This window comes from Crocodylus siamensis, chromosome 6 (genome assembly GCF_052110815.1).
Source record: "Crocodylus siamensis isolate JL-2025a chromosome 6, ASM5211081v1, whole genome shotgun sequence".
NCBI classification, from domain to species: Eukaryota; Metazoa; Chordata; order Crocodylia; family Crocodylidae; genus Crocodylus; species Crocodylus siamensis.
In genome coordinates, this window is record NC_143400.1 from 2,803,698 (window position 1) to 2,829,673 (window position 25,976).

Here is a 25,976-nt window from a genome sequence, read left to right on the forward strand (position 1 = left end):
GGATGGCCTCAAGTAAGATTCAAGGACTGTGAACTGGCAAAGTACCAACACTCGATCTCTCCATGTTGTCAGGGACTCAGTCATGTTCCACAACAGAGTACTGATACCTTCAACGCTACATCAGGAAATCCTAGAGAAAATTCATGATACTCACCAGGGCATTACAAAGTATCAAGCCAGGGCTTGCCAGACAGTTTGATGGCCCTCCATCTGGGATGACATACTGAACTGGGTGGCCAGTTGTAAGGTTTACAATGCTCAAGACTGACCAGTCCACGTGAAGCATGCCTTACGACTGATTTACAGATCATCCGTGGCAGGTGTTGGGAGCTGAGTTGTTCACCTGGAAGGGTTCTGTTTAACTCATTGTTATCGGTTATTATTCCCGGTTACTTGGAGATGGGACAATTACAGAGCACCACAACAGAGCATATATATGCATGCCATAGCATACCTTCAGCTTTCAGAAGTGATAATCGCCCACTGTTTTCCAGAGCTGTGTTTAAGCAGTTTGCAGTCCAGTATGACTTTCAGCATGTCATCAGCAATCCACATTTCCCCCGTAGTAATGGAGAAGCAGAACGTGCAGTGCGGACTGTGAAGAATTTGCTCCAGAAGAATGAAGATCTCTGTAAGGCACTCTTGATCTACCATTCAGCACCATTGGAGCATAGGTGGAGCCCAGCTAAATTGCTTATGAGTCATCAACTCCATACAACCCTACCAAGTATGATATGATTCCAAAACTTGTCGATCCACAGAAATTTAGTGAGAAAGACAAACAGATACAGAACTGTCAGAGATGGAAATATAATACAAGACATGCATCAAGAGATGTACCTACTCTTTCCTCACAGCAGGAAGTTTAGATCCCTGATCCAGGGGTCCAAGGCACCATCCAGGCTAGGGCAGATACCCCTTGTTCAAACTGGGTAGAGACACTTAGGGCACATCCAGATGAGCATGGTCATGCAGTATGTGGTGCTGCAAACACGTTTGCAGTGCCACATACTGCACAGTCTGGTGTACTCTATGCTTCAAGGGCACAGTGCCCAAGCGCGTACTGCTCCATTTTTTTCCTGTGGATAGTTTTATAGTTTCATAGTTAGTAGGGTCGGAAGGGACCTGAGCAGATCATCAAGCCCAACCCCCTGCCAGGGCAGGAAAGAGTACTGGGGTCAAATGACCCCAGCAAGGTGTTCATCTAGCCTCCTCTTAAAGTCCCCAGGGTAGGAGCCAGCACCACTTCTCTTGGAAGTTGGTTCCAGATCCTACCATGAAGTAGCACCTCCTGATATCTAGCCTAAATCTACCCTCTGCCAGCTTGTGACTGTTATTCCTAAACTGGCAGAGGGTAGATTCCTAAGCTGGCAGAGGGCAATCCAGGGGTATAAAATAAAGTGGAAAAAAAATCAAAGCAGTGCATGCTTCGGCAGTATGTGCTGCTAAAATGCAGAGCTGGGCCACTTGGAGCCATGCTGCAGCTCCCGGCCAGGCTCCACCTGGCAATATCGCCATGGCTGCAGCTCCAAGAAGCCACCAGAACCCCAGGTAAGGCTGCTGGGGCCAGTACAATGCTGGCCCCAGCCTCCCCTACCCCACCAGGGGCAACTTGTTGCACGCCAAAGCATGCGTGGCACAGGTGTTCCCTGGGGACAAGAAGTGGCAGCACAAGGTTCACCACTGCTCCTTGTCCCCGGGGATCCAAATGTCTGTACACATCTAGACGTGCTCCTAGTGGAGTTTTCCATAGGGATCAAGAACATTTCTGTCATATTCCACCTGTTTACCACACTAGGTCTGGATGAGCCTCAGTTCCACTGAAGAGATTAGACCTATGAAGTAGTGAGGTCTAAAAGAATAGATTGACTGATGTTTTTCCTTTGCTTAGGTTCCTTTTGTAACCTAGTCTGTATCAAATTTTTCTCTGAGAATAGTGGGGATGTAGTAGTAAAGGTTAAAACTACTGCCATCCAGAGGACATGGTTGGCGGACCATTTTGGGTTCAGGGGTTAGTTACAATAAAGGGTTAATGAGAATAAGGAATCTCCCTGCCTTTTCCGAAGACCCACAATAACACACTACTGAGGTCCCTTCCAACCCTATTTTTTTTATGATTTTCTATTATTCTAATGCATGTTCTGCATTCATAATGGGTGTGTATCATAATATCAATGCTGCATTGGGAGAAATCACTGTAATCTTTTCACCAGTGAAAACAGGAGCCATCACTGGTGAAATGCTGCTTCCTACTACTAACTGCCTGTTGAGAAAGCCTCATAGTCCATGAGCCAGTGATCTGTATACAGCACCCCCCCTCAAATAATAACATGTCACAGAGTGCATTAGAGGACACAGGCAAATGAGGGAGCACAAGAAAATAGCAAGACAATTTTGGTCAATGTGAGAAGCTGAAGTCTCAGTATATTAGATGACAAGGGTTTGCCATGAAGGTTGCATGCAGTCCCTTTCACCATGCTCTCCTTTCTTCCTTCCTTTCTCCTTCAATGCAGTGATATGCAATGTCATTGCTTTGTATTTGTAGTCTTAGACACTATTTGACAGGTTTTCAGTCCTTATAAGATGCCTTTCCCCAGTTTCCTCTGCATCCATGAAGACTAGATGCTTTTTTTTTTAATGGAAGCTAAGTTCCACATAATCACAAGACTCCAGGAGCTGGGGTTTTAAGGGAACCAGCACATATGGCAAGTTTTGCAATGAAAACACAAGCACTGCCAGCACAAAATGGTGGGAGTAAGCACTGGCCACATTCATGCTTTAAAAGAGCAGCAGTGAAAGATTGTTTTCTTGTGACTGAATGGGAGATAACTGCTGGGTTCAGCCCTGTAGTAAATAAGGCACTTTCAGTTTCTAAAGGTAGGAAACTAAAATTCAAATTGAAGCATGTAGCCTATGCCTACACCTGTCTCATACAGGAAGTGTATGTACACACAGATCAAAATTAATTTTTATCTTGGTAAGGTTCAGTACTGGGACTGTTTTTCAGGGCCTTTAACAAGGCAACTGGGTACAATGCAGAGCTAAAAGCCAGCCTCTGGTGCCTTAAAAGCTCTGAACATTTAGCTTTAGGGAAAGGTAAGTTTCACAGTTTAAAATGTTTCACTTTTGGTATGAGGCTGGCTGTACCGGAGCTAAAAGAACACCCTGAAATCCTATTTCACACGTACAAGGCCTTATCTCAACAAGAATTTGAACCTCTTGTTATATTGGATCTGGAATGGATTACGAAACAATGCATTTCCTTTCAAAATAGTGCAGGATTAAAAAAAATCTTAAAACCTGAGGGATGGGTTTATCAAAAAGTGGTGTTTTTTTATTGTCTGGAACTGAACACCCCTCCTCTAGATGATTACTCTCTTTCAGATTTGTAGGGTTTCAGCGTAGGGTGGCCATTCATCCAGCTTTATAGGGGGCAGTCAGGTTTTCTGGTCCTCTGTCTTCTACTGATATGAAACTAGACGTCTTTATGTCCTATGTTTTTCACCGCTCAGCACCCCCCCGCCAACAACACTGCCATGGCGGTCTGTGGGAGCTCCCCACTTGCCTCCACCACTGCCACCACCTGCAGGAGCTTGCCCTGCTCCCCCAGCCTCAGAGGCATGCAAGGTTCATGGTGGTGGCAACAGTTGCACTAAATGCAACTATCCTGTATTCTTGAGGTACTTCCATGACTGCCCTATTTGTATGCCTGAGTCCCTTTCCCTCTGCTTTAACCGAAGGAAAATGTCAAGACAGGCAGAGACTTGAATTTAAAATAAATCAGTCCGTGGAAAAAGGAGCAGGGGTGCTGGTGCGGGGAACCCCTTCCGTCTTTCCTTCTGTGAGCACAGCTTTCCTGTTGTGCTGAAATACAGCCCCTTGCACTGAGGGGAATAAACGGCTGGCATGGTATGAGCATGAGGGGGAAGATGGCAGAAGACAGCTAGAGTGATTTTGGTTTTCTGAACCCACGACGTGACTGAAGAGGCCTTCCCGTCCGCCGTTATTCCTGTATCGTGTCCCACGCAGAAGGGAGCCCGATGATAAAGAGATGGCGCTGGGGAGGGAGGCTGAGGGCAGCAGTTTTACAAGGCAGATTTGGTGCATTTTCTGTGAGGAAACGCGAGTGCGTCTGCTTGGCGGGGGGCTGGAGAGGCAAAGCTGCGATCTCCCCTCACCCAAGGGGGGGAAATCGGTCATGTCTGAGGTAGGTAAGATAGCATGGCACAGGTATCACCCCCCGATAACACAATATCCTGAAGAAGAGGTCCTGGTGGGTGGATTTGTGGGCAGAATTGGTGTTGAGGGGGGTGGTGACGATAACTTTTCAGGGGGCAGGTGCTCTCAGGTAACATTTTGAGGGGGGCAAATATTCTGGGGTTGCCCCCTATATATTTTGGAACAGGCAGCCCCAAAGGGGTGAAAACAAGTACACCTCCCCCTGCCCCTCCCCACCCCACTCCACAACCATAACCATAAGAGAAAATGGCGGCCGCCCACACAGAGGCAAGGGGTGGGGGCCGCGGAGCCGGCGCTAGGGCGGCCACCCAATCAGAAAGCACTCCGAGCCGTTGCTGGGCAGATTTAGAGCGGGAGCACTCAGGATTGGACGCGTCCGACCAATGGGAAAAAACCATCCGAACGGCGCTCAGCCAGGCTGTCGTTTGGGGGGACGGCGCATGCGCAGCGGGCGCGGCGCTGGAGGTTTGCGCCTGGCGCGGGTGGGGGGGTCGTGCGCCTGCGCGCGCTTGCGCGCGGGGGCCCGCGCGCGTGAGGCGAGGAAGGGGGGGCCGCCTCCCATCCGCTTCGGCGGTGGCGCCTGCGCGTGGGGAGGCGCCTGCGCAGTGCGGCGGCGGGAGGCGGCGGCCGGCCCCGGCGCAGGCGCAGTGGGGCGGCGGGAGGCGGAGGGGGCCCGGCTCGGCGCAGGCGCGCTGGGCGCCGCGCATGCGCAGTGGCGGCGCGGGAGAGGCCGAGGCGCTGGGGTCGGTGGCGCTCGGTGTCTCGCGCGCTCGCCCGTCGCTCGCTCGCTCCGCTGCCGCCTCCCCGCCTTCCGCCGCTGCCGCAGGCGCCGCCTCGCGCCCCTCCCCGCCGCCCCCGCCGCCATGGACGTGAAGCGGCTGAAGGTGACCGAGTTGCGGGCCGAGCTGGGCCGCCGCGGCCTGGACGCGCGCGGCCTCAAGGTGGAGCTGGCGCAGCGGCTGCAGGAGGCGCTGGACGCCGAGATGCTGGCGGCGGGGCCCGAGGAGGCCGGGGGCACGGCCGGTGGGCCGCCGGGTGCTGAGCCGGGCCCCGCCGCCCCCAGCGGGCCCCGCTACAGCGGCGGCGACGACGACGACGAGGACGAGGAGGAGGAAGAAGAGGAGGAGGAGGAGGAAGACGAGGAGGCGCTGCTGGCCGACGAGGAGGAGGCCGCCGCCCCGGCCCCGGCCCCGGCCCCGGCCGCAGCCCCCGCCCCAGCTGCAACGGAGGAGGAGGAGGAGGAGGAGGCGGCGGCGGCTGCGCCGCTGCAGGAGGAGGAGGAGGAAGCGGCGCCCATGCAGACCGAGCCGCCGCCCGAGGGCAGCGTGGAGGGCGAGGCCACCGCCAGTGGCGGGGTCAACGGGGCTGAGCGGCCACCCGAGGAGGGGCCGAGTGGCGATGAGGCAGTGGCTGCCGAGGCCAAGGAAGGAGGCGAGCAGCCCGGTGAGCCAGCCTGCTCTCTCCCCTGCCCTGGCTTCCTTCCTGCGCACATGGGGATCTGCTCCCCTTCCCTCCTCCTAGGCCCCCTTTCCCTGCTCTCCTCTCCAGATGTGTCCGTGGAGCTGGGGCACCCCCCACCCCTTGTGTCCCTTGCTGGGATCCCACAGGGCAAGATGAATCTGGTGTCAGGGGAGCACCGGGCACGCGCGAGATGCTTGGCTCCGGGGGCGCGGAAATGGGCAGGATGCAGACTTGGCAACGTAGGGCAAGTTGGGTATCCTGCACCCGTCCACCTGGTTGTTTACGTGTTAAAGCCGGGCAGTTTTAAAATCCGTGTTCCCTTCCTGATGGTGATGCATGACAAATATAAAGAGGGAAACGGACCGCGAGTGCAGGGCACTGGGGAATAGCAGCAGCGAGCAGGTGCTTTCACTTGTTGCAGCAGCCTAAGTGTGGGTCCCTGATAGTAGGGGAGCGATGGGGTCGGTGTGCGGAGTTCGATGCTAGAGGCAGCGTTGGTAAAAAGATGCTTAGTTTGTCATCGCTTCCCTCATCCCTTGGGGTCGACCAGTTATGCATGAAGTACGGATAGGGGGTGATGGCAAAGTGTTGGTAGCCAAAGCCGAGTCTTAATCTAGTGTTTCAGCTCCTTTCCGTTTCCTTGATTTCAGCTTAAAACCCTTGCCTGGCCATAGCCGTTTATGTTAGCGAGCTAGATTTTTTATTTATCGTGTTTGATTTTTTTATTTATTTTTTTTAAATTTATGACCCCCGTATCATAAATATATGTAAATACGTGTGTGGCATGTGTAACATATACATATATAGCAAATCCTGTGAAGTTGAAATTATTGTCTAGGATTTGGTTGTAGAACTGTGCCAAATAATTGTCTAGAAATTTGGCAAATGAGGATGTAAACTGGGGCCCCAGAGACCCAGATGCATTTCACTCAAATGCAGTGAGGAGGCCTGTTGATTTCTGTGGGATGAGAGTGCAACTACTGACAAGAGTAAAGCTGGGCACGTGACTGAGCCTTGAGGGGAAAAAAACATCCAAAAACGAAACTTGCTGCTCGGTAGCAGGAAGAGGGTGAAAATGTGAAGCCAAAACATTCCACGTGAATGAGGAGACCGTTGTTTTGACTTGCATTGACTGGCAAAGGAAGTTTCTCTCACCAGAGCATTTTGCTTAACTAGTTTAGGGCCTAGACACGTGCTCAGTCATTTGTAAGAAAAACATAGAATATTAGTAATTGATATTTAGTGTTTTTTAACGACTTGTTTCATTCTCAGACTGTTATTGGGCATTGGGTTTTGGCTTATAAGTTAGCTGTAAAATCTTTTGGTTCTAAGACTGCATACTGGGCTTCACTGGGCACCTGCATCTCTGACTTGACACCACTAAATATCTGTCAGCTCAAAGACTAATCTGTTTTAAAAACTATAAGTAGTTTCAGATACTGTGTTGCTCCCAAATGGATCTGGCAGTTGTTCTGGGTTGTCTTACAATACCTGACTGTCTTTTTTCAAAAGATCCACATGAACAACAAGGGAAATTACCTACCTGCAGAGGGGAGAACAGCACAGCTGCTTTTACAGAACTCACTGTCAAATGTGCACAGTAAACTAACAAAAATAGGCTTTTACTGTAGTGTTTCGGTTGTAGCAATCTGAGTTGACATCCTCTAAGAGTAGAGGTGTGTCAGGCAGGCCCATGACTTTTTAACACCATCCCTCTAATGGATTGAGTTTAGTGTGTTTTTATATTTGTTATTTTTAATGGAGCATCTTGAGACAGAAGCACCTTGTTGGTGGGCTTCCTTGATGTCATATTCTGTAGGTTTTGTGCTGCTTTCAGTCAGATGTGCTTATGATTTCTTCTGCCCCTTCAAGGAGATGAGGAGGGTGGCGACAAAGCAAAGCCAGAGGGCTCTGATGGAGAGCGGCGAGGAGTCAAGAGACAACGGGATGAAAAAGATGAGCATGGCCGTGCTTACTATGAGTTCAGGGAGGAGGCCTACAACAGCCGGTGAGGAGAGGGGAATCACTGGGATCTAGTTCCATTAGGGCAGTAAATGCTGCCAGATCTGACCAGCTGGCTCTGGGGTTGGGCAGGTGCCAATGAGAGGACTGGGTTTGGTGCTGGTGGGCAGAGGTTCTGCTCCTCTGATCTGCATTTTTTTCTCTACTCTAAATGGCTCTCAGTGCTGTTCATGCTGTGATACCTGATTGCTCATTTCTCCCGCTTTTGGACAGATCTAAGTCTCCCCCGCCACCTGAAGAGGAGCCCAGAGAAGGGGAAGATGATGAAACTGTTGTGATCCTGGACACATGTGCGTATGCAGCCTGTAGAAACTGTTGTATTCATAGTATAAAGTTCAGAGGCATGTTCTAGGGTGCACAATTCTGGAGGGAAAAATCCAAGTTTAGCATAGGTGCATGCTGGAATAGTATGGCATATTCTTCTTTCAGCTGCCGAAGATTAACATCAGTTTTTTGGACCTCTGTCCTGCTGCTGCATTTCCAGTCCTGGTATCCCAGAGGGCAGAAATCAGTCTGATTTCAGGGTGTCTAGATAGGTGACTTTGACCCACCAGCAATATTGTAACAATGAGAGAGTGGGCATCTGAAAACACTGAGAAATTGATATATCTGTTTGTCTCTAAATATTAGCCTGGCCTTGCTTGTGGGGTTCGATTCCCTTGAGTCAGGTGAAGGCAGCTTGGAGGTAACTGGTCTTTTCTTTCTGACAGACACTTCTGATCTCCACTTCAAAGCGAGCAAGGACCGCTATGGAGGACAGCCGCTCTTCTCGGAGAAGTTCCCTGGCCTTTGGTCTGGGGCAAGGAGCACCCATGGCGTGACGAAGGGAAAAGTCTGCTTTGAGGCAAAGGTGGGGGCTGCGGAGCATTGTACGCGTTCTGTTGAGCTTCAGGAACTGTTCAGCATTGAACAAGACATGGGGGCTCTTCTAGCCTAATTTAGCATGAATAGGACCCAAAGCAGACTTTCGTCTGGGCTCAAGGGCAACCAGCACAGTTTCATTAGGGGCAGGTCATGTCAGACCAACCTGATTGCCTTTTATGATCAGGTCACAAAGGCAATGGATGCAGGTGTCGCCGTGGACGTAGTCTTTCTAGACTTCAGCAAGGCCTTTGACACTGTCTCCCACCCCATCCTCATTAAAAAGCTAGGCGACTGTGGCATTGATGCCTACACAGTCAGATGGATTGCAGATTGGCTCAAGGGTCGTAGTCAGAGGGTGGTGGTGGACCGGTCATATTCAACCTGGGGGGAAGTGGGCAGCGGAGTCCCCCAGGGCTCGGTCCTTGGGCCTGTGCTGTTCAATTTCTTCATCAGCGATTTGGATGATGGGGTGAAATGCAACCTGTTTAAATTCGATGATGATACCAAAATTCGGGGTGAGGTGAGTACGCTAGTAGGGAGGGAAAGATTGTAGCAAGATCTGGATAGGTTACAGGAGTGGGCTAACATAAACAGGATGTGTTTCAATACTGACAAGTGCAGGGTGCTGCACTTAGGCAGTAGAAACCAGCAGTACACTTATAGAATGGGAAACTCCCTTCTTGAGAGCACGGAGGCAGAAAGGGATCTTGGAGTCATTATTGACTCCAAGATGAACGTGGGCCAACAATGCGAGGTCACGGTTGGCAGGGCTACGGACCTTGTTGTGCATCCACAGGTGCATCTCAAGTAGAGCCGGGGAGGTGATCCTCCCCCTCTACGCGGCACTGGTCAGGCCACAGCTGGAGTACTGCGTCCAGTTCTGTGCGCCCTGTTTCAGGAGGGATGTGGACAACATTGAAAGGGTCCAGAGGAGGGCCACCCGCATGATCCGGGGACAACAGGGCAGACTGTACATTGAAAGACTGCGGGACCTAAACCTGTTTAGCCTTCACAAGAGAAGGCTGAGGGGGGACCTGGTGACTGTCTATAAACTCACTAGGGGGGACCAGAAGGGTTTGGGGAAGACACTGTTTCCCCTAGCGCCCCCTGGCATGACAAGGAACAGTGGACACAAATTATTGGAGAGTAGGTTTAGATTAGACATCTGCAAGAACTACTTCACAGTTAGGGCGGCTAGGAGCTGGAACCAACTTCTAGGGAAGTGGTGCTGGCTCCTACCCTGGGGATCTTTAAGAAGAGGCTTGATGCCTACCTGGCTGGACTCAAATGAGTCCAGTCTTTTCTCCGGCCCAGGTGGGCGGTCGGACTTGAAGATCTACAAGGTCCCTTCCAACCCTACTTCTGTGATTCTATGATCTGCCCTAAACCTAAATAGCTTTGCTTGTTGCCTCGCTGAGGGGAGGTATGACTACAAGGGAGTGGGGAGCTGTACAATATGGCAGGGTGAGAGGAGACCATCTCTCAGAACTGGCTGTTCTGACTCTGCTTGGAGTTAAGGGTGACACGTGTTACTTCTCTGGGAAGCAGAGAGCCTTCTGCCTTTATTTTGTCCTGATGAATCTAAGTGAGCCTGACGGTTATTAGGGGACTTTTTGTTTGCTGACATTTTGCTGTCAAAATCCCAGGGTTGTCAAACCTGTCTGTCCTTGCTTCCTTGAAAATAACTTTTGTAAGAGTCTTGAGCACTGCTCTGAATTCCTGGTCCCTATCTGCAAAGTTATGGAGGCGTGACCCCTTAGTTAAGATACGCTTTCTCCCAAATGCTAATTAGGCAGCTCCTTGCTGTAACATAGCTGCAGACAGTCTATACGCATAAAAGTTCTTCACTGCCCTTAAGGATGCAGTCCCAGTGTAGAAAATGGAAAAGGACTTGTGGGGGGGGGTGTAGGGGAGGTGTCTTTGGAAGTGCCTTTTCCTTGTAGCAGACTTTCTCAGGCAAAGCAACTGTTTATGAAAAAGCTGTTTAATCTGTAGCTACTGTGCTGCGTGCACACTGACAGCTATATTGAATCTGCACTTGATGCATTTGTCATATTCAGGCAAATTATGTAGCTGTTTGTTCCCAGAACCTGGGAGTCAGTAGAGATTGTGAGATGAGCAAATGAAGCCCAGTGCCTGTCAGCTGTGGGACACTGGAGTGGCATTGGGCAGTGGTCTCCAAACTTTTTTGATCGTGCACCCCTATCAGTAAAAAAATTTTGAGCATGCACCTCCAATATATGTATATTTATATAAATATAAATAGAAGTTCTAATATTTTCTTCCCACACCCCAGTGGATCATCTTGTGCGCACCCCACTTTGGAGACCACTGGCATAGGGTATGGCTGAAGCGCAGGGTCTCTCACCAAGCTTTGCAGAAAAGTGGTTTGCTTCCAGTCTGGAGTAAATAGTGTTTTAGTGGCTAAAGGAAGCTGGTGCCAGCTGCATCATGCTCTGGGTGGCACCGGATATCAGGGGGACTGCTGGAAGCAGGGAATACAGAGTAAATATTCCAGGGAACGCAGGGATAATATCCCAGGGAACGCAGAGTAAATATCCCATTTAACTCCTTGGCTTTGTCATCTGGAGGTGTAACCTCTGTGCCTCCAGTTTACACGTATACCCTGGCATAGTGGAACATGGCTGAGAACTGTATGCCTGGGGTCAGTCCCAGCTTTGCAACCACTGTGCTAAGTGACCCCTTCTTGAATGTCTCTAGGTGACACAGAATCTCCCTGTGAAGGAGGGCAGCACAGAGGTCCCGCTGTTCCGGGTTGGATGGTCTGTGGACTTCTCTCGTTCGCAGCTAGGTAACAAATGTTCTTTTGCTCCTGCATCACCCAGGAGTTTGGAAAGCACTGCAGCCCCAGCTGGCCCTGCAGCAGGAGGCTGCAGGTAGTAACTGTTCCGTTCTCTTCCAGGTGAGGATGAGTTTTCATATGGCTACGATGGACGAGGGTTGAAGGCGGAAAATGGGCAGTTTGAGGAGTTTGGTCAGCCTTTCGGGGAGAATGATGTGATTGGTTGCTTTGCTGTAAGTTCTGGGGATTAGGTCCATACCAGCCATCTCAGAGGGGCAGGTGGGGGCAAGACTGTCTTGACAACCAGAAAGTAGCCTAACAGGGCTCTCTTGCTCCTGTCCTTGACACGGTCATGCAGGGAAGCTACAGTGCCCTGTACTGCAAACAAAGGGTCTAATTCTGAGTCCTCTTACTCTGTTGCTCATGGGTTTATGGTAGAGCACAAAGTGGTGGCAAGCCTGGCACTGCTGCTTTCTGGGGGATGTGAGGGTTGGGGAAGCAATGGGAACCCGTCCAGACTCGCAGGTCTCCAGCCCCTGTGTTCTTTGTGTCTCAGAACTTTGAGAGTGATGAGGTGGAGCTCTCCTTCTCCAAAAACGGGGAGGACCTGGGTGTGGCCTTCCGGATCAGCAAGGAGGCCCTGGCTGACCGTGCACTCCTGCCTCATGTCCTCTGCAAGAACTGCGTGGTGGAGTTGAACTTTGGCCAGAAGGAGGAGCCCTTCTTCCCAGCTCCCGAGGACTACGTGTTCATCCATGCCGTGCCAGTCGAGGACCGTGTGCGCACACCACTTCCGCCCAAAACCATAGAGGAGTGCGAGGTAAGGGGGGGACCTCATCCATCGTACAGCCCCACCATGGCCAAGACCTTGCCCTGCCCTAGCCAGCCTTCAGGGAGCCATTCTGGGTACTGGTACCAGCCCAGTGGTGTCAGCGTGAAGCTCAGCATTGAATTTGTTCAGCTTTTTGGGCAGGGGGTGGTAGCCTGTCCTGAGCTACCTGATGTTGTAGTGAAACTGGTTCAGGTACCCACACAAGTTAGATGTATCCAACCTCGCAGTCACTGCAGGGTGGCTGCAACATGGATGTACAGACGTGGCCAGTGACTCAGTGGCCGCATTCTAGGCGGCTGCATGGTTCTTAGGCCTGTCCCAAGTGGGGAATCCAGAGAGCATCTGATAGCCTAGTGCTGGTTGCTGCTCATCTGTTCGAATTCTTTCTCCACTCACCTGTGTGCATTGGTCCCCTGCAGGTGCTGCTGATGGTGGGGTTGCCAGGATCTGGAAAGACCCTGTGGGCACAGAAACACACTGAGGAGAACCAAGAGAAGCGATACAACATCTTGGGAACAGAGACCGTCCTGTACCAAATGAGGGTAAGTACTTACTATCACCCCAGACTATCTCTATTCAGGGCTGGGCAGGCTCGGGGTGTGGGTGTCGGTGTTCTGCTACAAGTGAAATTGCAGGTGACTGTGTCATGTTACAGGAGGGAACTTACTTGATAACAGAACAAGGGGTTTTCTCTCTTTCTAAATCCATCTGTAAATCAGTCTGAACTCAAGCTCAGAGGGGAGTGTCCCTTGTCCACAGGAGGTCTATTGTGGGCTGTCTTACTGGGCCTGTGGGCATGACTGCAGAGCGGGAGGATGTAGTGTATGTCCAGAACACCTCCTCCTTATTCCTCTCTCATTCCTTTTGGCAGACGAAGGGTGTGGAGGTTGAGGAGATGGACCCCAAGAGCAGAGACCTGTTAATCCAGCAAGCTGCCCAGTGCCTTAGCAAGCTGGTCCAGATTGCTCCCAGGGCAAAGAGAAACTTCATTCTTGATCAGGTAGCCTTTCTATATCCTAGTGTCTCCTGATGCAGAGCAGGCTGTGCCTGTGAGATCTGGGGAATTCCTGACGGGGTGGGCCAGTGCCCATTTCTGAAGCTCGTTTCTCTTCCCTGGCTTAGTGCAATGTGTACAACTCTGGCCAGCGACGGAAGCTGCTTACCTTCAAGGGGTTTTCTCGCAAGGTCATTGTGATTGTCCCCAATGAAGAAGACTGGAAGAAGAGGCTGGAGCTTAGGAAGGAGGCAGAAGGGGAGGATGTGCCCGAATCTGTGATGCTGGAAATGAAAGGTAGACTTTTCTTACCCAGACCTGTACCACTGGGGCTCAGCATTATTAGCTCTGAGGAGCTGGCTGCTTCCAGGCTTGTGCTAGGCTGGAGTAAGAACCCAGATGCCCCTGTGGGGCAATTGGGCAGGGACCCCTTGCTCCCTGGACAGCTCCTGAAAACGGGACGCCATGTCACTGGGAGAAGCCATAATCTTGTGAACTCTCTGTTGCTTTCTGTTTCACCACAGCCAACTTCTCACTGCCGGAGAAAAACGATTACCTGGATGAGGTGATCTATGGGGAGCTGGCAAAGGAAGAGGCCCAGCCCCTGGTCACCAAGTACAAAGAGGAGGCCCGTAAGCTGCTCCCGCCCTCGGAGAAGCGGGCCAACCGCCGCAACAACCGCAACAAGCGCAACCGGCAGAACCGCAACCGCGGCCAGGCCTATGGTGAGGTTCTGCAGTGGGAGGGACGGGTGTTTTCAGCTGTACCTGGTGCAGCTTCTTGTGCAGGGAGTCTCTTCTCAGCTACCATTGGAGGGAGGCCATGGGTCCTTTGGCAGGATTGCAGCAAGCACCTATACTTGGCTGTAGGCAGTACCCCCATCCCCGTTACCCATCTGGCTTCACTCCCACTTATTCACAGCCTGTTGCTCTTTGGTATTGCACCCTCTTCCTGGCTATGGCTCACAGAGGTCCTCTGCCTTTCAGGGAGCCTGTGGCTTAGTTTCCTTGTCCTGCTATTTGCTGAGGGCTTCCCCGCAGCATCCTTTATTGGCATGGTCTCACCCTACTTCCCCTTCTGTCAGCACCCTGAATCCCCGCCACTTCTTCCTGTTCCCTCTCTGCACTGCTAATAGCTCTTCCTGGTCCAGTTTCTCTGGCACTCTGCACCAGTGTGCATGCTGTGCTTTCCTATCCAGTCACTACCCATATGCCCCTTGAGAGCTCTTAGAAAGAGCTGGGTCTGCTGCTCAATTTCCTGGGCTGTGTAACCCCCATGCTTCTGGAGCACCAGGATGCTTTTCCTCCCAGCCCTCTGGCTTTGCTGCTCCCCACAGCCCATGTCTCTAATCTGTTTGCTTCCTTTTCAGTTGGCGGGCAGCGTCGAGGCTATGACAACCGTGCCTATGGGCAGCAGCAGTACTGGGGACAGCCTGGAAACAGAGGGGTGAGTGCTGCCTCCCTATCTCTGCCTAGGAAGTTTTGAGAGCCCTGTCTGGAAGACATCGGACTGTTCCCTTTAGATGTACTGAAGGAGCTGCTTCTGTTCCCACAGGGTTACCGCAACTTCTACGACCGATACAGAGGGGACTATGACAGGTTTTATGGGCGTGACTACGAGTACAACAGATACCGAGATTACTACAGGCAGTACAACCGAGAGGTAAGAGCTCCAGACCACGTCTCAGGGATGCCTTGTCACAGACCACTTGTGGTATCCCACCACCTAGGTGACCTGTCCTGGTGAAGGCAGCTCCTGTTCCTCCTCCCTTTTGTGGCCTGTGAGTTCAGTCACTTCCCCTCTCTCCCAGTCCCCTTCCCAAGGTCTGTGGGCACGCTAGAAGGGAGAGACAGGCTACAGATAAATCTGGGCAGGTTACAGGGGTGGGTGGATGAGAACAGGATGGGTTTCAACACTGACAAGTGCAGGGTGCTGCACCTGGGGAGGAAGAACCAGCAGCATACCTACAGGCTGAGGAACTCCCTTCTCGTCAGCATAGAGGCAGAAAAGGATCTTGGAGTCATTAATTCCAAGATGAACATGGGCTGCCAATGTGAGAACACAGTCAGGAAGTCTAACTGCACCTTGTCATGCATCTACAGATGCTTCACGAGCAGGTCCAAGGAGGTGATCATCCCCCTCTGTGACACTGGTCAGGCTGCAGTTGGAGTACTGCATCCAGTTCTGGGCACCGCGCTTCAGGAGGGATGTGGATAGCATGGAGAGGGTCCAGAGGAGGGCTGCTCGCATAGTCAAGGGGTAGCAGGGCAGGCCCTACGAAGAGAGGTTATGGGACCTGAACCTGTTCAGCCTTCACAAGAGAAGGCAGAGGGGATCTGGTGGCCATCTGTAAACTTACCAGGGGGGACATGTGGGGAACAGGGGAGTCCCTGTTGCCCCAAGCACTACTGGGAGTAACAAAGAATAACGGCCACAAGTTGCCTAGCCTGAACCTACTCTCAGTCATGAGGAGGCACTACTTCACTGTCGGGGCAGCTAGGATCTAGAACCAACTTCCAAGAGAAGTGATGCTTGCTCCTACCCTAGGGATCTTCAAAAGGGGCTAGATAATCACCTAGCCGGGGTTGTGTGACCCCAGCACTCTTTCCTGCTCATGGCAGGGGGTCGGAGTTGATCTGCTCAGGTTCCTTCCGACCCTACCTACTATGAAACAATGGCTGGAGTAGCAGTCTGGGAGCTCTGTGGGAGCTGATGGGAAAGGGCAATGGTTTCTGCCAGGAGCCCGTACCCTCGAAACACACCTCTGTCTGCTAACGGTGTCCATCTTCCTCATTCCCAGTGGCAGAACTACTACCAGGACAGAGACCGGTACTACAGGAACTACTATGGCTACCAGGGGTACCGGTGAAGTCCCGGCCGTCTGCACCCTTCAGCCATGCAGCTGAACACGCGGGGGTGCCTGCCACTCCCCGAAACACAACCAATGGAAACAGGGCTGTTGGGGGGAGAGCGGCGGCGGGGGGTGGGGGGGAGGAAAAAAACACACAAAAAGAAGAAACTGTAAATTTTTTTTAAAAGTTTGTTGAAGAGAATATTGTCTTATTCTATAAAACATTTCAAACCTAGTTAGACATTTGTAATCAGAACGTGTGCGCAGGGTGCAGCACTTAGCGCTGCCAATCCTGTTCCCTGTGGTGACTGGGCAGGAGAACTACGTACCCTTGAGTGACATCCTGGAGCAGCTGGGCCAGCGGCTGGCAGGGAGACACGAGGCAGCCGCAGGAGGACGATGCGAGAGGCACAGGCAGGCAGGAGAGGGGCAGGGGGTGTGAGCAGGTGACTCTGATCATTATCTTGCAAAACTAATCTCCTTGCAAACTATCCTTTGCTAACCTGGCTGGGGGGTGGGGGGGGATGAGGTGCAGGGGACTCCAACCACGGCAGCCTGAGGTGCAGGTAGAGAAGGGATTGCATTGACCTTGATTCCCAGTGCGTCTGGCGGGTGCCGGGTGCTACCACACCATGCCTTTGCCTCCACCTGCTGTTGAATTTCCCCGCAGGAGTGCAGGTCGCCTGTCCCCGCGTTCTCAGCCAGCACCAGTGGCCTCGCAGTTCCCCCACCCCTCCCTGAGGCAGCTCCTCATCTCTGTAGAGCGTCTGTCTGGGCAGTGGCGAAAGAGAAGAAACATTTCTCAGGGTTTCTGCAGGATCTTTTTTTTGTGAGCGTGTGGCATGTACATAGGTGACCCATGCCATGTGTCACTTTGCCTGACAGGTAGCCGAGAGGGCACAGCCAGCGGCCCCCACGGTGCTGGTAGTGCATATTTAGCAAGTCGGGTGGTGACAGTGGGCATCTCACCCACCCTCCCTCTGCTCCAGCGCTGCCTTCTCTGCCTGCACAGCCTGGCCCCAGAGGAGGGGGGGGTGTTCCCCAGGATCCCTCCCCTGCTTGGGGCATGAAATTTAGGATGTCCTTGGTCTCCTGCCACAATGCAGGGATGGGGGGGGCCCTTTCCCCGGCATGTGCCAGGCAGCTTGGGGGTGGGGGCAGCTGCTCCCGAGGGTGTAGGTAGCCTGTTTGCAGCTGTGGTGGATGCAGCCGGTTTGTATTTTTTGCAGGGGAGGGAGGGGGGTGGGAAGCGCGGTTCAACTTTTCCAATGATGATATTTAGCGTTGATCTGTAGGATTCTCTCTCTCTGCGTTGTTTCATTCTCGTCCACCCATCTCCTTCCCTGCCACAGCCAGGCCGGGGGGGGACCCTTTTCCAGTGAACAGGACACCTCCTAGGAAGCAAATTGTAAATACTCTTGGTCTGGGAGCCCGTGACTTCCCTCTGCTGCTTGTGATTCACTGTTTGAAATTCAAACATTTTTACTTTGTTTCAAGAATTGGATTTTTCTTTTTCCTTTTCCTTTTCTTTTATCGCTGTTACTCTTCTCTGCCAGCCATTGCAAGCTGTCCCATCCCTGGCACCCAGCCCAGACTCGCCTTTCCTTCTGCCCACGGCCGGAGACAGCAGCCGGGGGCTCCCGGCTCTGTGCCACTCGCAAATCCAGGGGCTTTGGGGAAGTGGGGGTGTAGCTCAGACCCTTTTTATAACAAAGCCACAGGTGTTTTAAATGCTCCAGGCCACTAGAAAATCTGCTTGGGACAGGGGAAGGGGGGGAAGAGAGAGCAGGAGCTTTCTAGGGAGCCCTGGGCACAGAAGCATTGTCTGTAGCACCGTGGGGATTTCTGGAGGGGGCCGTCAACTGTTCTTGGAATGACTTTTGAAGCTGTAATCCTTTTTAAATAAAGAAATAAATACAAAAAAAAAAAAGAGAAAACCTTTTCTGGGGGTGACTAGAACTACCACATCCTTGTCCGTCAGACCAAGAGACCTTTAGCGACTTCGATAGATGTCTTTTTTTTCTCTGCACATAATTTTTTTTTTTTTTTGTTAAAAAAGAAAAAAAATCCGAAAAAATGTAAATGGTAAAGGAAGAACTTTGCAGCCTGTTCTTATAAATTTTTTTTTTTAGCTCGGTTTAGTGTTTCACGCTCGCTCGTACGTCTTAGTGGCTGTAGAGGGGAGAGCGCGGAGGCTGTGACTGTCTTGACGACCTGTAAAACGTTTTTTGAAGTGGCCAGTAAAAAAGGGTTTGACCATTGACCATGTTACCGTGTGTGGTTGTTTACATCTGTAACGCTTCTTTTTTCCTTCGGCTTCTGGCAAATGTAGGCGATTGATCGCTGCCGTTTTTAGAATAAATAACCATTGGCTTGACTCGGCCGCCTCCTGGTGCTGCCTCGCTGCTTTGTCTGTCCTTGCCTGCTCCCCCTGGGGAGGAGCCCCGCTTGGCCCGAGACACTCTCCAGGCCTCTTGCTCTGCCCGGGTGCACAGAGCCAGGGGCTCCTTCCCTGCTTCTTGCCGGCACTCGGGTGCATGGAGCCAGCAGCAGCAGCTGGGAGCTCCTTCCTTGCTCTGTGGGAGCTGGAGGTGCTGCACCTGTGGCTGCCAACAGTGCGATGGAGAGGTAGGGTCCTTGGGGCTCCTTGCCTGCATCATGGGGGCCTTCCCCTGCCCTTGTGGGGGGGAGCAAGATGCCTGGTTTTGTCCCAGTCTCTGCTGTGCACAACCCTGGGGTCCTGGCCTGGTGTCAGTGCGGGGCAGGAGGTGGGGGCTGGGGCAGAAGCTCTCAGGGTATACCGGGGGCGTGCATCACTCAGGCACCTTCTCCCTTCCCTGGCCAGGATCCCGGACGATGCTGGAGCCATGGAGGAGCTGGACCAGACGCTGGTGAGTTGTTGGCCGCACCCATGCTCATGCCCAGGGCAGCCTGGAGCTGGATGCTTGGGGGGAATGGGGGCCTGCCCGGGGACAGGTTCCCCCCAGCTTCGAGCAGTTGCCTCCATCTTCTTTTCCAGATGTGCCTGCAGCTGCCGCAGCCTCTGGCTCCCGGGAGACACCGCCGAGGGCCTGCGCCACAGATCACCCCTGGGGTGGGGGCACAGACCCTGCCGCTGCTCCTGACTCCCATGTACAATTACCAGGCGCCCCCTGACACCTGCCCCCTTCCCAACCCTAACCCCTGCCACTCTCCAGCACCCCAGGTGTGTTGCCATGTTTGTTTCTGGCACAGCAACACCTCCTCCTTGTGCTGCTGGAGGCTGCTGGCTATTGGGATGAGCCCAGTTTGATCCCTGCTAAGGCCTGAGCTATTGGGGGGGGGGGGCGCTGCCAGGGCCTGCCCACCACCACCCACACAGCTGAAGCTATGCTGGGCACAGCCATGTTGGTTCCTGGGGGGGGTGCAGGGACTCTGGGCTGGGCATGGAGGAGTAGCCTGGGGGTGGCCATCTCGCTTTGTGGGGGAGGGGGAGAAGGCTAGTCAGGGGACGGCCATTTTGGATCCTGGAGTGGAAGCCGCCCAAAGCCCGCCATCTTGAGGCATAGCTTGCCTGTCAGCCGCCATTTTTGGTCCTGGAACCGGGGCTGTTCTTTCCATTATTCTCCTTCAGCGGCTGCCATCTTAGGTCCTGGGAGGGAGGCAGCCCGGGGTGCAGCCATCTTGGAAAGTGGAGTGCGTGCCCATGCGCATGCGTGCAGCCTCATGGCATGGCACTCGCTCCTGCTGCCGCGCAGGCTAGGCGGCGCCATGTCAGTTGCTGGCGATGAAGCCGGGCTGCGCTCCGCCCTGTTGGCGGTGCCAGGCGGGTGCTGGAGGTAGCACGTGGGTGTCTGAGCGCGGGAGCCCGGACACGTGGGTTCTCTGCAGCTCCGAGCTTCTCTTCTTGGGGCCTAGGGGCACAGCGTGAAGCCCCCTGCCCCGCGCCAGACAACACCCCCCTCCCACCTGCCCCCCCACCCAAGTTTTGCCCCCCAAGGACGCAGGAGCCAGTTCAGCTCAGTGCCCCTCGACTTTATTCCCATCACTGCTCTTTACATGGGTCATGGGCCCTGCTCCCCCATCACTCAGTGGGGGTCGGGGGTGATCCCCCCCATCCACCCACCCACCAAGGTGGGGGTGGCATTGCTACGGGGGGGGAACTGGGCCCCCCCCAGGGGTGCTTGTGCTTAGGAGGGGGTCCAGGGGGCTCTGTCTGTGTGGGGAGGGGGCGAGGGTCTGCGGGGCTCAGAGGAGGGCGCAGAAGAACTTCTTCTCGCGGAAGGGGTTCTCGGAGGTGGGCACGGGTGTGATGAGCGGGTCCTCGCAGGCGTGGGCATCGCAGTAGGTCATCAGGTCAGCTGCGGCCTTCGACACCTGGGGGAGACCCCGTGTGAAGGAGGGGCAGCCACCAGGAGGCCTGTGGGGTGGGGTGGGGGTAGATCCATCCCAGCAGGGGGCACCATGAGGGGGTAGATCCATCTCAGCAGAGGGCAAAGTGGGGGGAGGAGATCCATCCCAGCAAGGAGCACTAGATACCACCAAGAAAAGGGGTACCATGAAGGGATAGATCCATCCCAGGCAGGGGCACTATGGAGGGGTAACTTTCAGCAGGGGGCATTAGAGGGGGTAGATCCATCCCAGAAAGGGGACACTATGGGGGGGGGTAGAAAGGGGTACCATGAGGAGGTAGAGCCCTCCCAGCAAGGGGGTACCAGTGGGGAGTAGATCCCACTCAGGGATACCATAAGTGGGTAGATCCCCCACAGCAAGAGGGTACCGTGGGGGGTAGATGCTGCTCGGGTACCATGAGGGGGTAGGTCCTTCCGAGCAGGGGACACCATGTGAAGGGAGCACTATAGGGGGGTAGGTCCCTCCCTGAAAATGGGCACTATGGGGAGTAGATGCATCCCTGGGGGGGGGGGGGCGCTGTCTTGGGGCAAGTTGCTGGGGGGGCAGTTCCAGCACCAGCAGGGTGTCAGCATGGGGAGCTGTGGGGGGTCCTGCCCCATCCTCCCCACCCCCACACACCTTTATCCGGCACATGCTGGCCTCGATCTTGAGCTGCTCCACCATCTTGCGGGCCTGCCCGATGCTCATGGTGCTGTTGACGGGGGTCTCACCCTTCATGGGGGTCCTGGGGGGTGAGAGGGGGCTAAGCTCCATCAAGCTGGGGGGGGGCTTGTGGCTGCTGGCAGAGCCCCTACACGCACCACCCCCTGCTCCCCCAGCCCTAAACCAGTCCCCTGGCCCGCCTTTGCCCCTTTCTGCACTCCCAGCCCCCCCTCTTTACCCCTAACCCTGCACCTTGAACCCCCCCAGCCCTGCCTTTGGACTGCCAGGCCCCCCCTTTGCCCTCTGCACCCCCAGCCCCCTTTACCCCTTCAACCCCCCAAACCTGCCTGTGGACCCCCAGCGTCTGGAGGGGTCTGCTGAGCAAGGGGGGTGCTGATGGTCAGGGAGAGGGGCTGTCCTGGTCTGGAGGGGCTCCGCTGGATTGGGGGGGCTATGATGTGTGGGGAGGGTCTGCTAAGCTGAGGGGTGTATTGCTTGGAGGGGGGCACTGGGGGCATGTGTCAGAGGATGGCTGCAGGGGGAGCTGCATAGGGCCGGGGGCAGCTCTGATGGGCTGGGGGGGCTCCGAGGGCCGGGTCTCTGGAGGGGGGTCCCCACTCCCACCCGTGCCCCCGCGGGGGGCACCTGCGAGGGCCGGGCCGGGATGCAGCCCCGTACGGCTCGGCCCACGCGTGGCCGGAGCCCACCACGGTGGGGGGGAGCCGAGCCCCACGGGCCCCTACACCCTCCAACCCCTTCTGCCCCCAGCCCTGGCCGGTCCCACCCCCGTACCCCCACCCGCTGTCCCTGGGGGGGGACCCCCAGCCCGCATCAGCCGGACCAGGGCGCACCGACACCCGTGGGGTCTTCGTCCGGGGGGGGCACCATTGGGGAGGGGGAGCTCGGGGGGGGTCCGCCGGGCTGGGGGAGCTCCGCTAGGCTCGCGAGGGGCATTAGACATGGGGGGCTGCGTTGGTTGGGGGCTGGGGGACGCGATGAGCAACCCCGACGGAATGGGGGGCTCTGAGGGCTGGCGGTGCATGGGGCTGGGGCGGCTCTGGTCGGCCCGGGTGGGGCCCGGCGGGTTGGGGAGGCTGCAGTGGGCCGGGGGTGATGTTTCCGGCGGGGTCCGCTTGGCTGGGGGGATGCGGTAATTGCGGGGGGGCTCTGCTGTGAGCGGGGCTCCGCCTAGCTGGGGGGCTGCGCTGGCCGGGGGGGCGGCGGGGGGCGGCTGCGCTGAGCTGGGGGCTGCACTGGGCTGGGGGCAGCTCGGAGGGGCTCGGAGGGTCCTGGGGGCTGGGGGGCCCCGAGGCCGGGGTCGCTGCGGGAAGGGGGCCCCACTCCCACCCGTGCCCCCCCCGCGGGGCGCACCTGGGCCGGGGGCGCTGGCAGGGCCGGGCCGGGATGCGCAGAGCCGGGTGCGGGATGCGGGATGCGGGAGGCGGCCCCGCCCGGCCCGGCCCACGCGTGCCCGGAGCCCACCACGGCCGCGGGGGGGGATGCCGAGCCTGCACCAACCCCGGCCCCGCGCCGCCCCCCCCACGCGGGACCGCCTCCCTACGGGAGCCGCAGGGCGGGGGGGGCGCGGGGGACGGGGGTCCCGCGGGGGGGGGGGCGCGGGGGCTCGGCACCCCCGTCCCGGGCAGTGGTAGCGGCCGCGGGAGCTGCAGCGAGGATGCGCCCCCCCGCCCCCCATTGGGAACGCTGACGTCACGGGGGACGAGGATGTGTGCGCACGGGGGGGACCCAGGCGTCCGCCCCCCCGTGAGCCCGGCTGTCCCAGGTGCCCCACGAGTGGGGCGGCCTGGCGGGGGGGTGGGGGTTTGTCGCCATGGGAACGGCGTGTCTCAGCCCCGGCCCTGCCCACTAGGCCGCGCCCCTTTCCGCTTAGCCACACCCAGGTGCCATAACCCGCAGTGGGCGTGTCCCGTCGTAACCACGCCCCCTCCCCCTAGCACCACCCTCCTTGTCCCAGATTACCCCGGCACTCGCTCTGCAGTGGGCGCGGCCAAGCGTGGCACCTCCCCCGGAAACCCCGCCCCCTGGGCTTTGTAGTGGGCGTGGTCAAACGGGCCCATCCCTCCCGCCCCCTAGCTCCACCCCTGCCCTATTAGCCCTTCGCCTTCGGCCGCCGGCTCTGCAGTGGGCGTGGCGCCGGCCCCGCCCCCACGTGGTGCCCGAGCCCGGAAGAGGCGGAGCCGCGGGAGGAGAGAGCCCGGGGGTGCGGCCCCCCCTCCCGCCCGGGAGAGAGCGCAGGTGCCCCCTCCTGCCCCAGCCGGAGCAGGCCCCCCTCCCCGCAGGCGGGGGCAGCCCGGAGCCATGGCGGGCGCGGGGCCGGGGCCGGGGCCGGGGCCGGGGCTGCGGTGGGCGCAGGCGCTGGGGGCGCTGGCGCTGGCGCGGGCGCGGCGCGCGGCGCTGCACACGGCCGTACTGGCCTGCGTCCTGCTCCTGCTGCTCTGGCTCTCCGTCTTCCTCTACGGCAGCTTCTACTACTCCTACATGCCGCCGGTCAGCTTCGCCAGCCCCGCGCACTTCCGCTTCAGGTCCGTGCCCCCGCCCCTGCCCGAGCGGGCGGGGCCCAGGCGTGGGGCTCCCGACCCCCCCGCCCCCGCCCCGCGCCCGCGCCCGTGCCCGTGCCCGTCCGACCCCCGGTGTTCCTCCCAGGGCGGACTGCGGGGCGCCCGGCCCTGAGCTCTGCTCCTTCCCCGTGGCCAACGTCTCCCTGGTGAAGAGGAACCGGGACCGGGTGAGTCCCGGGAGTCGGGGGTCCTCCGGGAGCGGGGGCTGGCAGGGGTTGGGGTGCCCCCCGGCCGGGCTGACCCCTGCTCCGCAGGTGCTGATGCCGGGGCAGCCCTACCGCATCTCGCTGGAGCTGGAGCTGCCCGAGTCGCCGGCCAACCGCGACTTGGGCATGTTCATGGTGGCTGTCACCTGCTACGCCAAGGGCGGGCGCGCGGTGGCCACGTCTGCCCGCACCGTGAGTAACCCGGACACCTCCGGCGCTGGGAGGAGAGGGGCTGGGGGGGTGCCTGGGAGGCTGCTGGGGCCTGGCCCCACGGCTGCCCCCCACCCCGCAGGCAATGCTGCACTACCGCTCGACGCTGCTTCGTGTGCTGCACACCTTGGCCTTCGCCGGCTTCTTCCTAACCGGCTTTGCGGAGCAGAAGCAGACTCTGGAGGTGGAGCTGTACAGCGAGTACCGCGAGGACTCGGTCAGCTGCGGGAGGGTGGCCTGGGGGTCGGGGGGGACAGCCTAGTGAGACCCCGGGTGCCGGGCTGACCGCCCCCCACCCCTCCGCAGTACACCCCCACGGTCGGCGCTGTCATTGAGATCCAGAGCACCCGGGTGCAGATCTATGGGGCCCAGCTCCGCATCCACGCCCACTTCACGGGCGTCAGGTGAGGCAGGGCAGGACCCCGGGTTCTCCCAGCCCGGGGGGTGAGAGCGGTGGAGGATGGGAGCCCTGCGGTGCGGGGGGGTTCTCCCCAGCTCCAGCAGGGGCCGCTGGGAGCCCAGACCCCTGGGTTTTCTCACGGCTCCTGGCCTCTAGTCCAGGCCCTGAGAGTGGCTGGGGACCTGGGGTGGGGTTGGGAGACCCCGGCGGCCACCTCCTGCGCACACATCTCCGTGCCCCCCCAGGTACCTGCTGTACAACTTCCCGGTGACCTCGGCCGTGCTTGGGGTCGCCAGCAACTTCACCTTCCTCAGCGTCATCGTGCTGCTCAGCTACCTGCAGTGGATCTGGGGCAGCGTCTGGCCCCGTGAGCCCCTGCCCAGCCAGGTGACAGGGGTGGGGGGCCGCGAGTGGCCCAGGGGTCCCCCAACTTGTCCCCCATAAACTTCTTGCTGAGTTTTCCCTCCATCAGGTGAACCTGCGGGAGGATTCCCGGCGCCACGTCGTCACCCCCGCGCCAGGTGCGGAGCTGGGCTGGTGGGGGTGGGAGCCAGGATGCCTGGGCTCTCTGAAAAAGGAGGGGGGGCTGGGGGGTGAGAGCTGGGGGGGCTAGCAGTCTGGACACTTGGGTTCTTTATACCTCTGGATGGGGAGCAGGGGCTGTGCGGGGGCCTCAGGGTTGATGACTTGTGACCCCCGATGGCCCTGGTCTTCCAGCCGCAGGCTTGGAGGGCACCGACCTAGAGCTGAAGCAGCCCCCAGAGGAGGATCCCAAGCCGTGGGTGTCCCCTGAGGGTTCAGGTATGTGACACCCCCTTGTTGGAGGACTGGGGGGACTGATGCCCTCCTGGGGAGTGTGGGGGCTGCCCAGAATGGGGGGATCACCCTCTGATTCTCCCCCACCCCCCACAGCTGCCCTACAGCTGAAGGAGACGCTGGAAACCCTTGGCCCCGAAGGCAGCCGGAGCCAGGAGACGGAGCCTGGCGAGGGTGAGTGACACCCCCTGCATCCCCTCCCTGGAGCTGGAGAGAATCCAGGCTCCCGGCCCCCCTGCCGGTCCAATCCACCCGCACTGGGAGAACCCACGTGTCGGGGCCCCCAGCCCCACTCCCACTCCCCTTCCGGCACAGGGAAGATCCCAGGTATCCGAGCCCCCCCTGACTCCACTTCCTCCCCGCAGAGCCCGGATTCGAGGCCGTGGACCGGTCAGCGCTGGAGGCTGACGTCGAGCTGCCCCCCCGGGGGGGCGCGGAGCCAGGGGCAGGGGCCTCGCTGCGCCAGAGACTTGCCTGCTCCAGCTCCTGAGCCCCCCACCCCGGGGGTCTCTGCTCACATTCCCACCCCTGCCCTCCACCCCCCTGCCTGGGAACAGTTGGGTCATTAATAAACCACCCAGCCTGCTAATGAGCAGCTTCCTGCCTGCCTCTGGGGGTGGCTGGGAGCCCTGGGCTCTCGCCCAGCTTGGGGGAGGGATTGAGGT

General features: G+C 57.0%; 4 protein-coding genes across 7 annotated transcripts; 3 read left to right on the forward strand and 1 right to left on the reverse strand.

Moving 5' to 3' along the window:
• Window positions 1-4,953: 4,953 nt before the first annotated feature.
• Window positions 4,954-18,443, forward strand: HNRNPUL2 (heterogeneous nuclear ribonucleoprotein U like 2). Its single transcript, XM_090050871.1, has 14 exons — window positions 4,954-5,682; window positions 7,573-7,708; window positions 7,936-8,012; window positions 8,433-8,572; window positions 11,308-11,398; window positions 11,510-11,622; window positions 11,946-12,209; window positions 12,641-12,763; window positions 13,093-13,221; window positions 13,344-13,512; window positions 13,740-13,940; window positions 14,585-14,661; window positions 14,770-14,877; window positions 16,016-18,443. Exons 1-14 carry the CDS (start codon window positions 5,103-5,105, stop codon window positions 16,082-16,084), a joined length of 2,277 nt encoding a protein of 758 aa, XP_089906997.1. The 5' UTR covers window positions 4,954-5,102; the 3' UTR covers window positions 16,085-18,443.
• Window positions 18,444-18,553: 110 nt separating this feature from the next.
• On the forward strand, window positions 18,554-19,914 carry LOC149860444 (uncharacterized). The gene is made up of 3 exons (XM_090050907.1): window positions 18,554-18,694; window positions 18,912-18,957; window positions 19,086-19,914. The coding sequence occupies exons 1-3, from the start codon at window positions 18,687-18,689 to the stop codon at window positions 19,356-19,358; spliced, it is 327 nt and encodes a 108-aa protein (XP_089907033.1). The 5' UTR covers window positions 18,554-18,686; the 3' UTR covers window positions 19,359-19,914.
• A 151-nt stretch (window positions 19,915-20,065) lies between these two features.
• GNG3 (G protein subunit gamma 3) lies at window positions 20,066-23,656 on the reverse strand. 3 transcript variants are annotated; one of them, XM_090050909.1, is made up of 3 exons: window positions 23,536-23,656; window positions 21,077-21,182; window positions 20,066-20,422 (listed from the first exon to the last, which is right to left on the reverse strand). In XM_090050909.1, the coding sequence occupies exons 2-3, from the start codon at window positions 21,173-21,175 to the stop codon at window positions 20,294-20,296; spliced, it is 228 nt and encodes a 75-aa protein (XP_089907035.1). In that variant the 5' UTR covers window positions 21,176-21,182; window positions 23,536-23,656; the 3' UTR covers window positions 20,066-20,293. The 3 variants fall into 3 exon arrangements, with proteins under 3 accessions (XP_089907035.1, XP_089907036.1, XP_089907037.1); XM_090050910.1 differs by having other exon boundaries at window positions 23,532-23,642; XM_090050911.1 differs by lacking the exon at window positions 23,536-23,656 and adding an exon at window positions 22,472-22,891.
• Window positions 23,198-25,900, forward strand: BSCL2 (BSCL2 lipid droplet biogenesis associated, seipin). 2 transcript variants are annotated; one of them, XM_090050885.1, is made up of 10 exons: window positions 23,220-23,643; window positions 23,765-23,846; window positions 23,934-24,077; window positions 24,178-24,312; window positions 24,402-24,499; window positions 24,741-24,882; window positions 24,968-25,016; window positions 25,213-25,296; window positions 25,408-25,485; window positions 25,677-25,900. In XM_090050885.1, the coding sequence occupies exons 1-10, from the start codon at window positions 23,420-23,422 to the stop codon at window positions 25,799-25,801; spliced, it is 1,161 nt and encodes a 386-aa protein (XP_089907011.1). In that variant the 5' UTR covers window positions 23,220-23,419; the 3' UTR covers window positions 25,802-25,900. The 2 variants fall into 2 exon arrangements, with proteins under 2 accessions (XP_089907012.1, XP_089907011.1); XM_090050886.1 differs by lacking the exon at window positions 24,178-24,312 and having other exon boundaries at window positions 23,198-23,643.
• The last annotated feature ends 76 nt before the right edge of the window (window positions 25,901-25,976 follow it).

Excerpts from the sequence above, each read along its gene's own strand:
- BSCL2 (XM_090050885.1), top strand. The coding sequence starts at position 23,420 with ATGGCGGGCGCGGGGCCGGGGCCGGGGCCGGGGCCGGGGCTGCGGTGG. Across the intron at positions 24,078-24,177 it reads TGGCCACGTCTGCCCGCACC|GCAATGCTGCACTACCGCTC; the intron begins GTGAGTAACCCG and ends CCCACCCCGCAG. Across the intron at positions 24,500-24,740 it reads GCCCACTTCACGGGCGTCAG|GTACCTGCTGTACAACTTCC; the intron begins GTGAGGCAGGGC and ends GTGCCCCCCCAG.
- GNG3 (XM_090050909.1), bottom strand. The coding sequence starts at position 21,175 with ATGAAGGGTGAGACCCCCGTCAACAGCACCATGAGCATCGGGCAGGCC. Across the intron at positions 20,423-21,076 it reads CCAGCATGTGCCGGATAAAG|GTGTCGAAGGCCGCAGCTGA; the intron begins GTGTGTGGGGGT and ends GGTCTCCCCCAG.
- HNRNPUL2 (XM_090050871.1), top strand. The coding sequence starts at position 5,103 with ATGGACGTGAAGCGGCTGAAGGTGACCGAGTTGCGGGCCGAGCTGGGC. Across the intron at positions 11,399-11,509 it reads CTTCTCTCGTTCGCAGCTAG|GTGAGGATGAGTTTTCATAT; the intron begins GTAACAAATGTT and ends GTTCTCTTCCAG. Across the intron at positions 13,513-13,739 it reads TGTGATGCTGGAAATGAAAG|CCAACTTCTCACTGCCGGAG; the intron begins GTAGACTTTTCT and ends GTTTCACCACAG.
- LOC149860444 (XM_090050907.1), top strand. Across the intron at positions 18,958-19,085 it reads AGGAGCTGGACCAGACGCTG|ATGTGCCTGCAGCTGCCGCA; the intron begins GTGAGTTGTTGG and ends CTTCTTTTCCAG.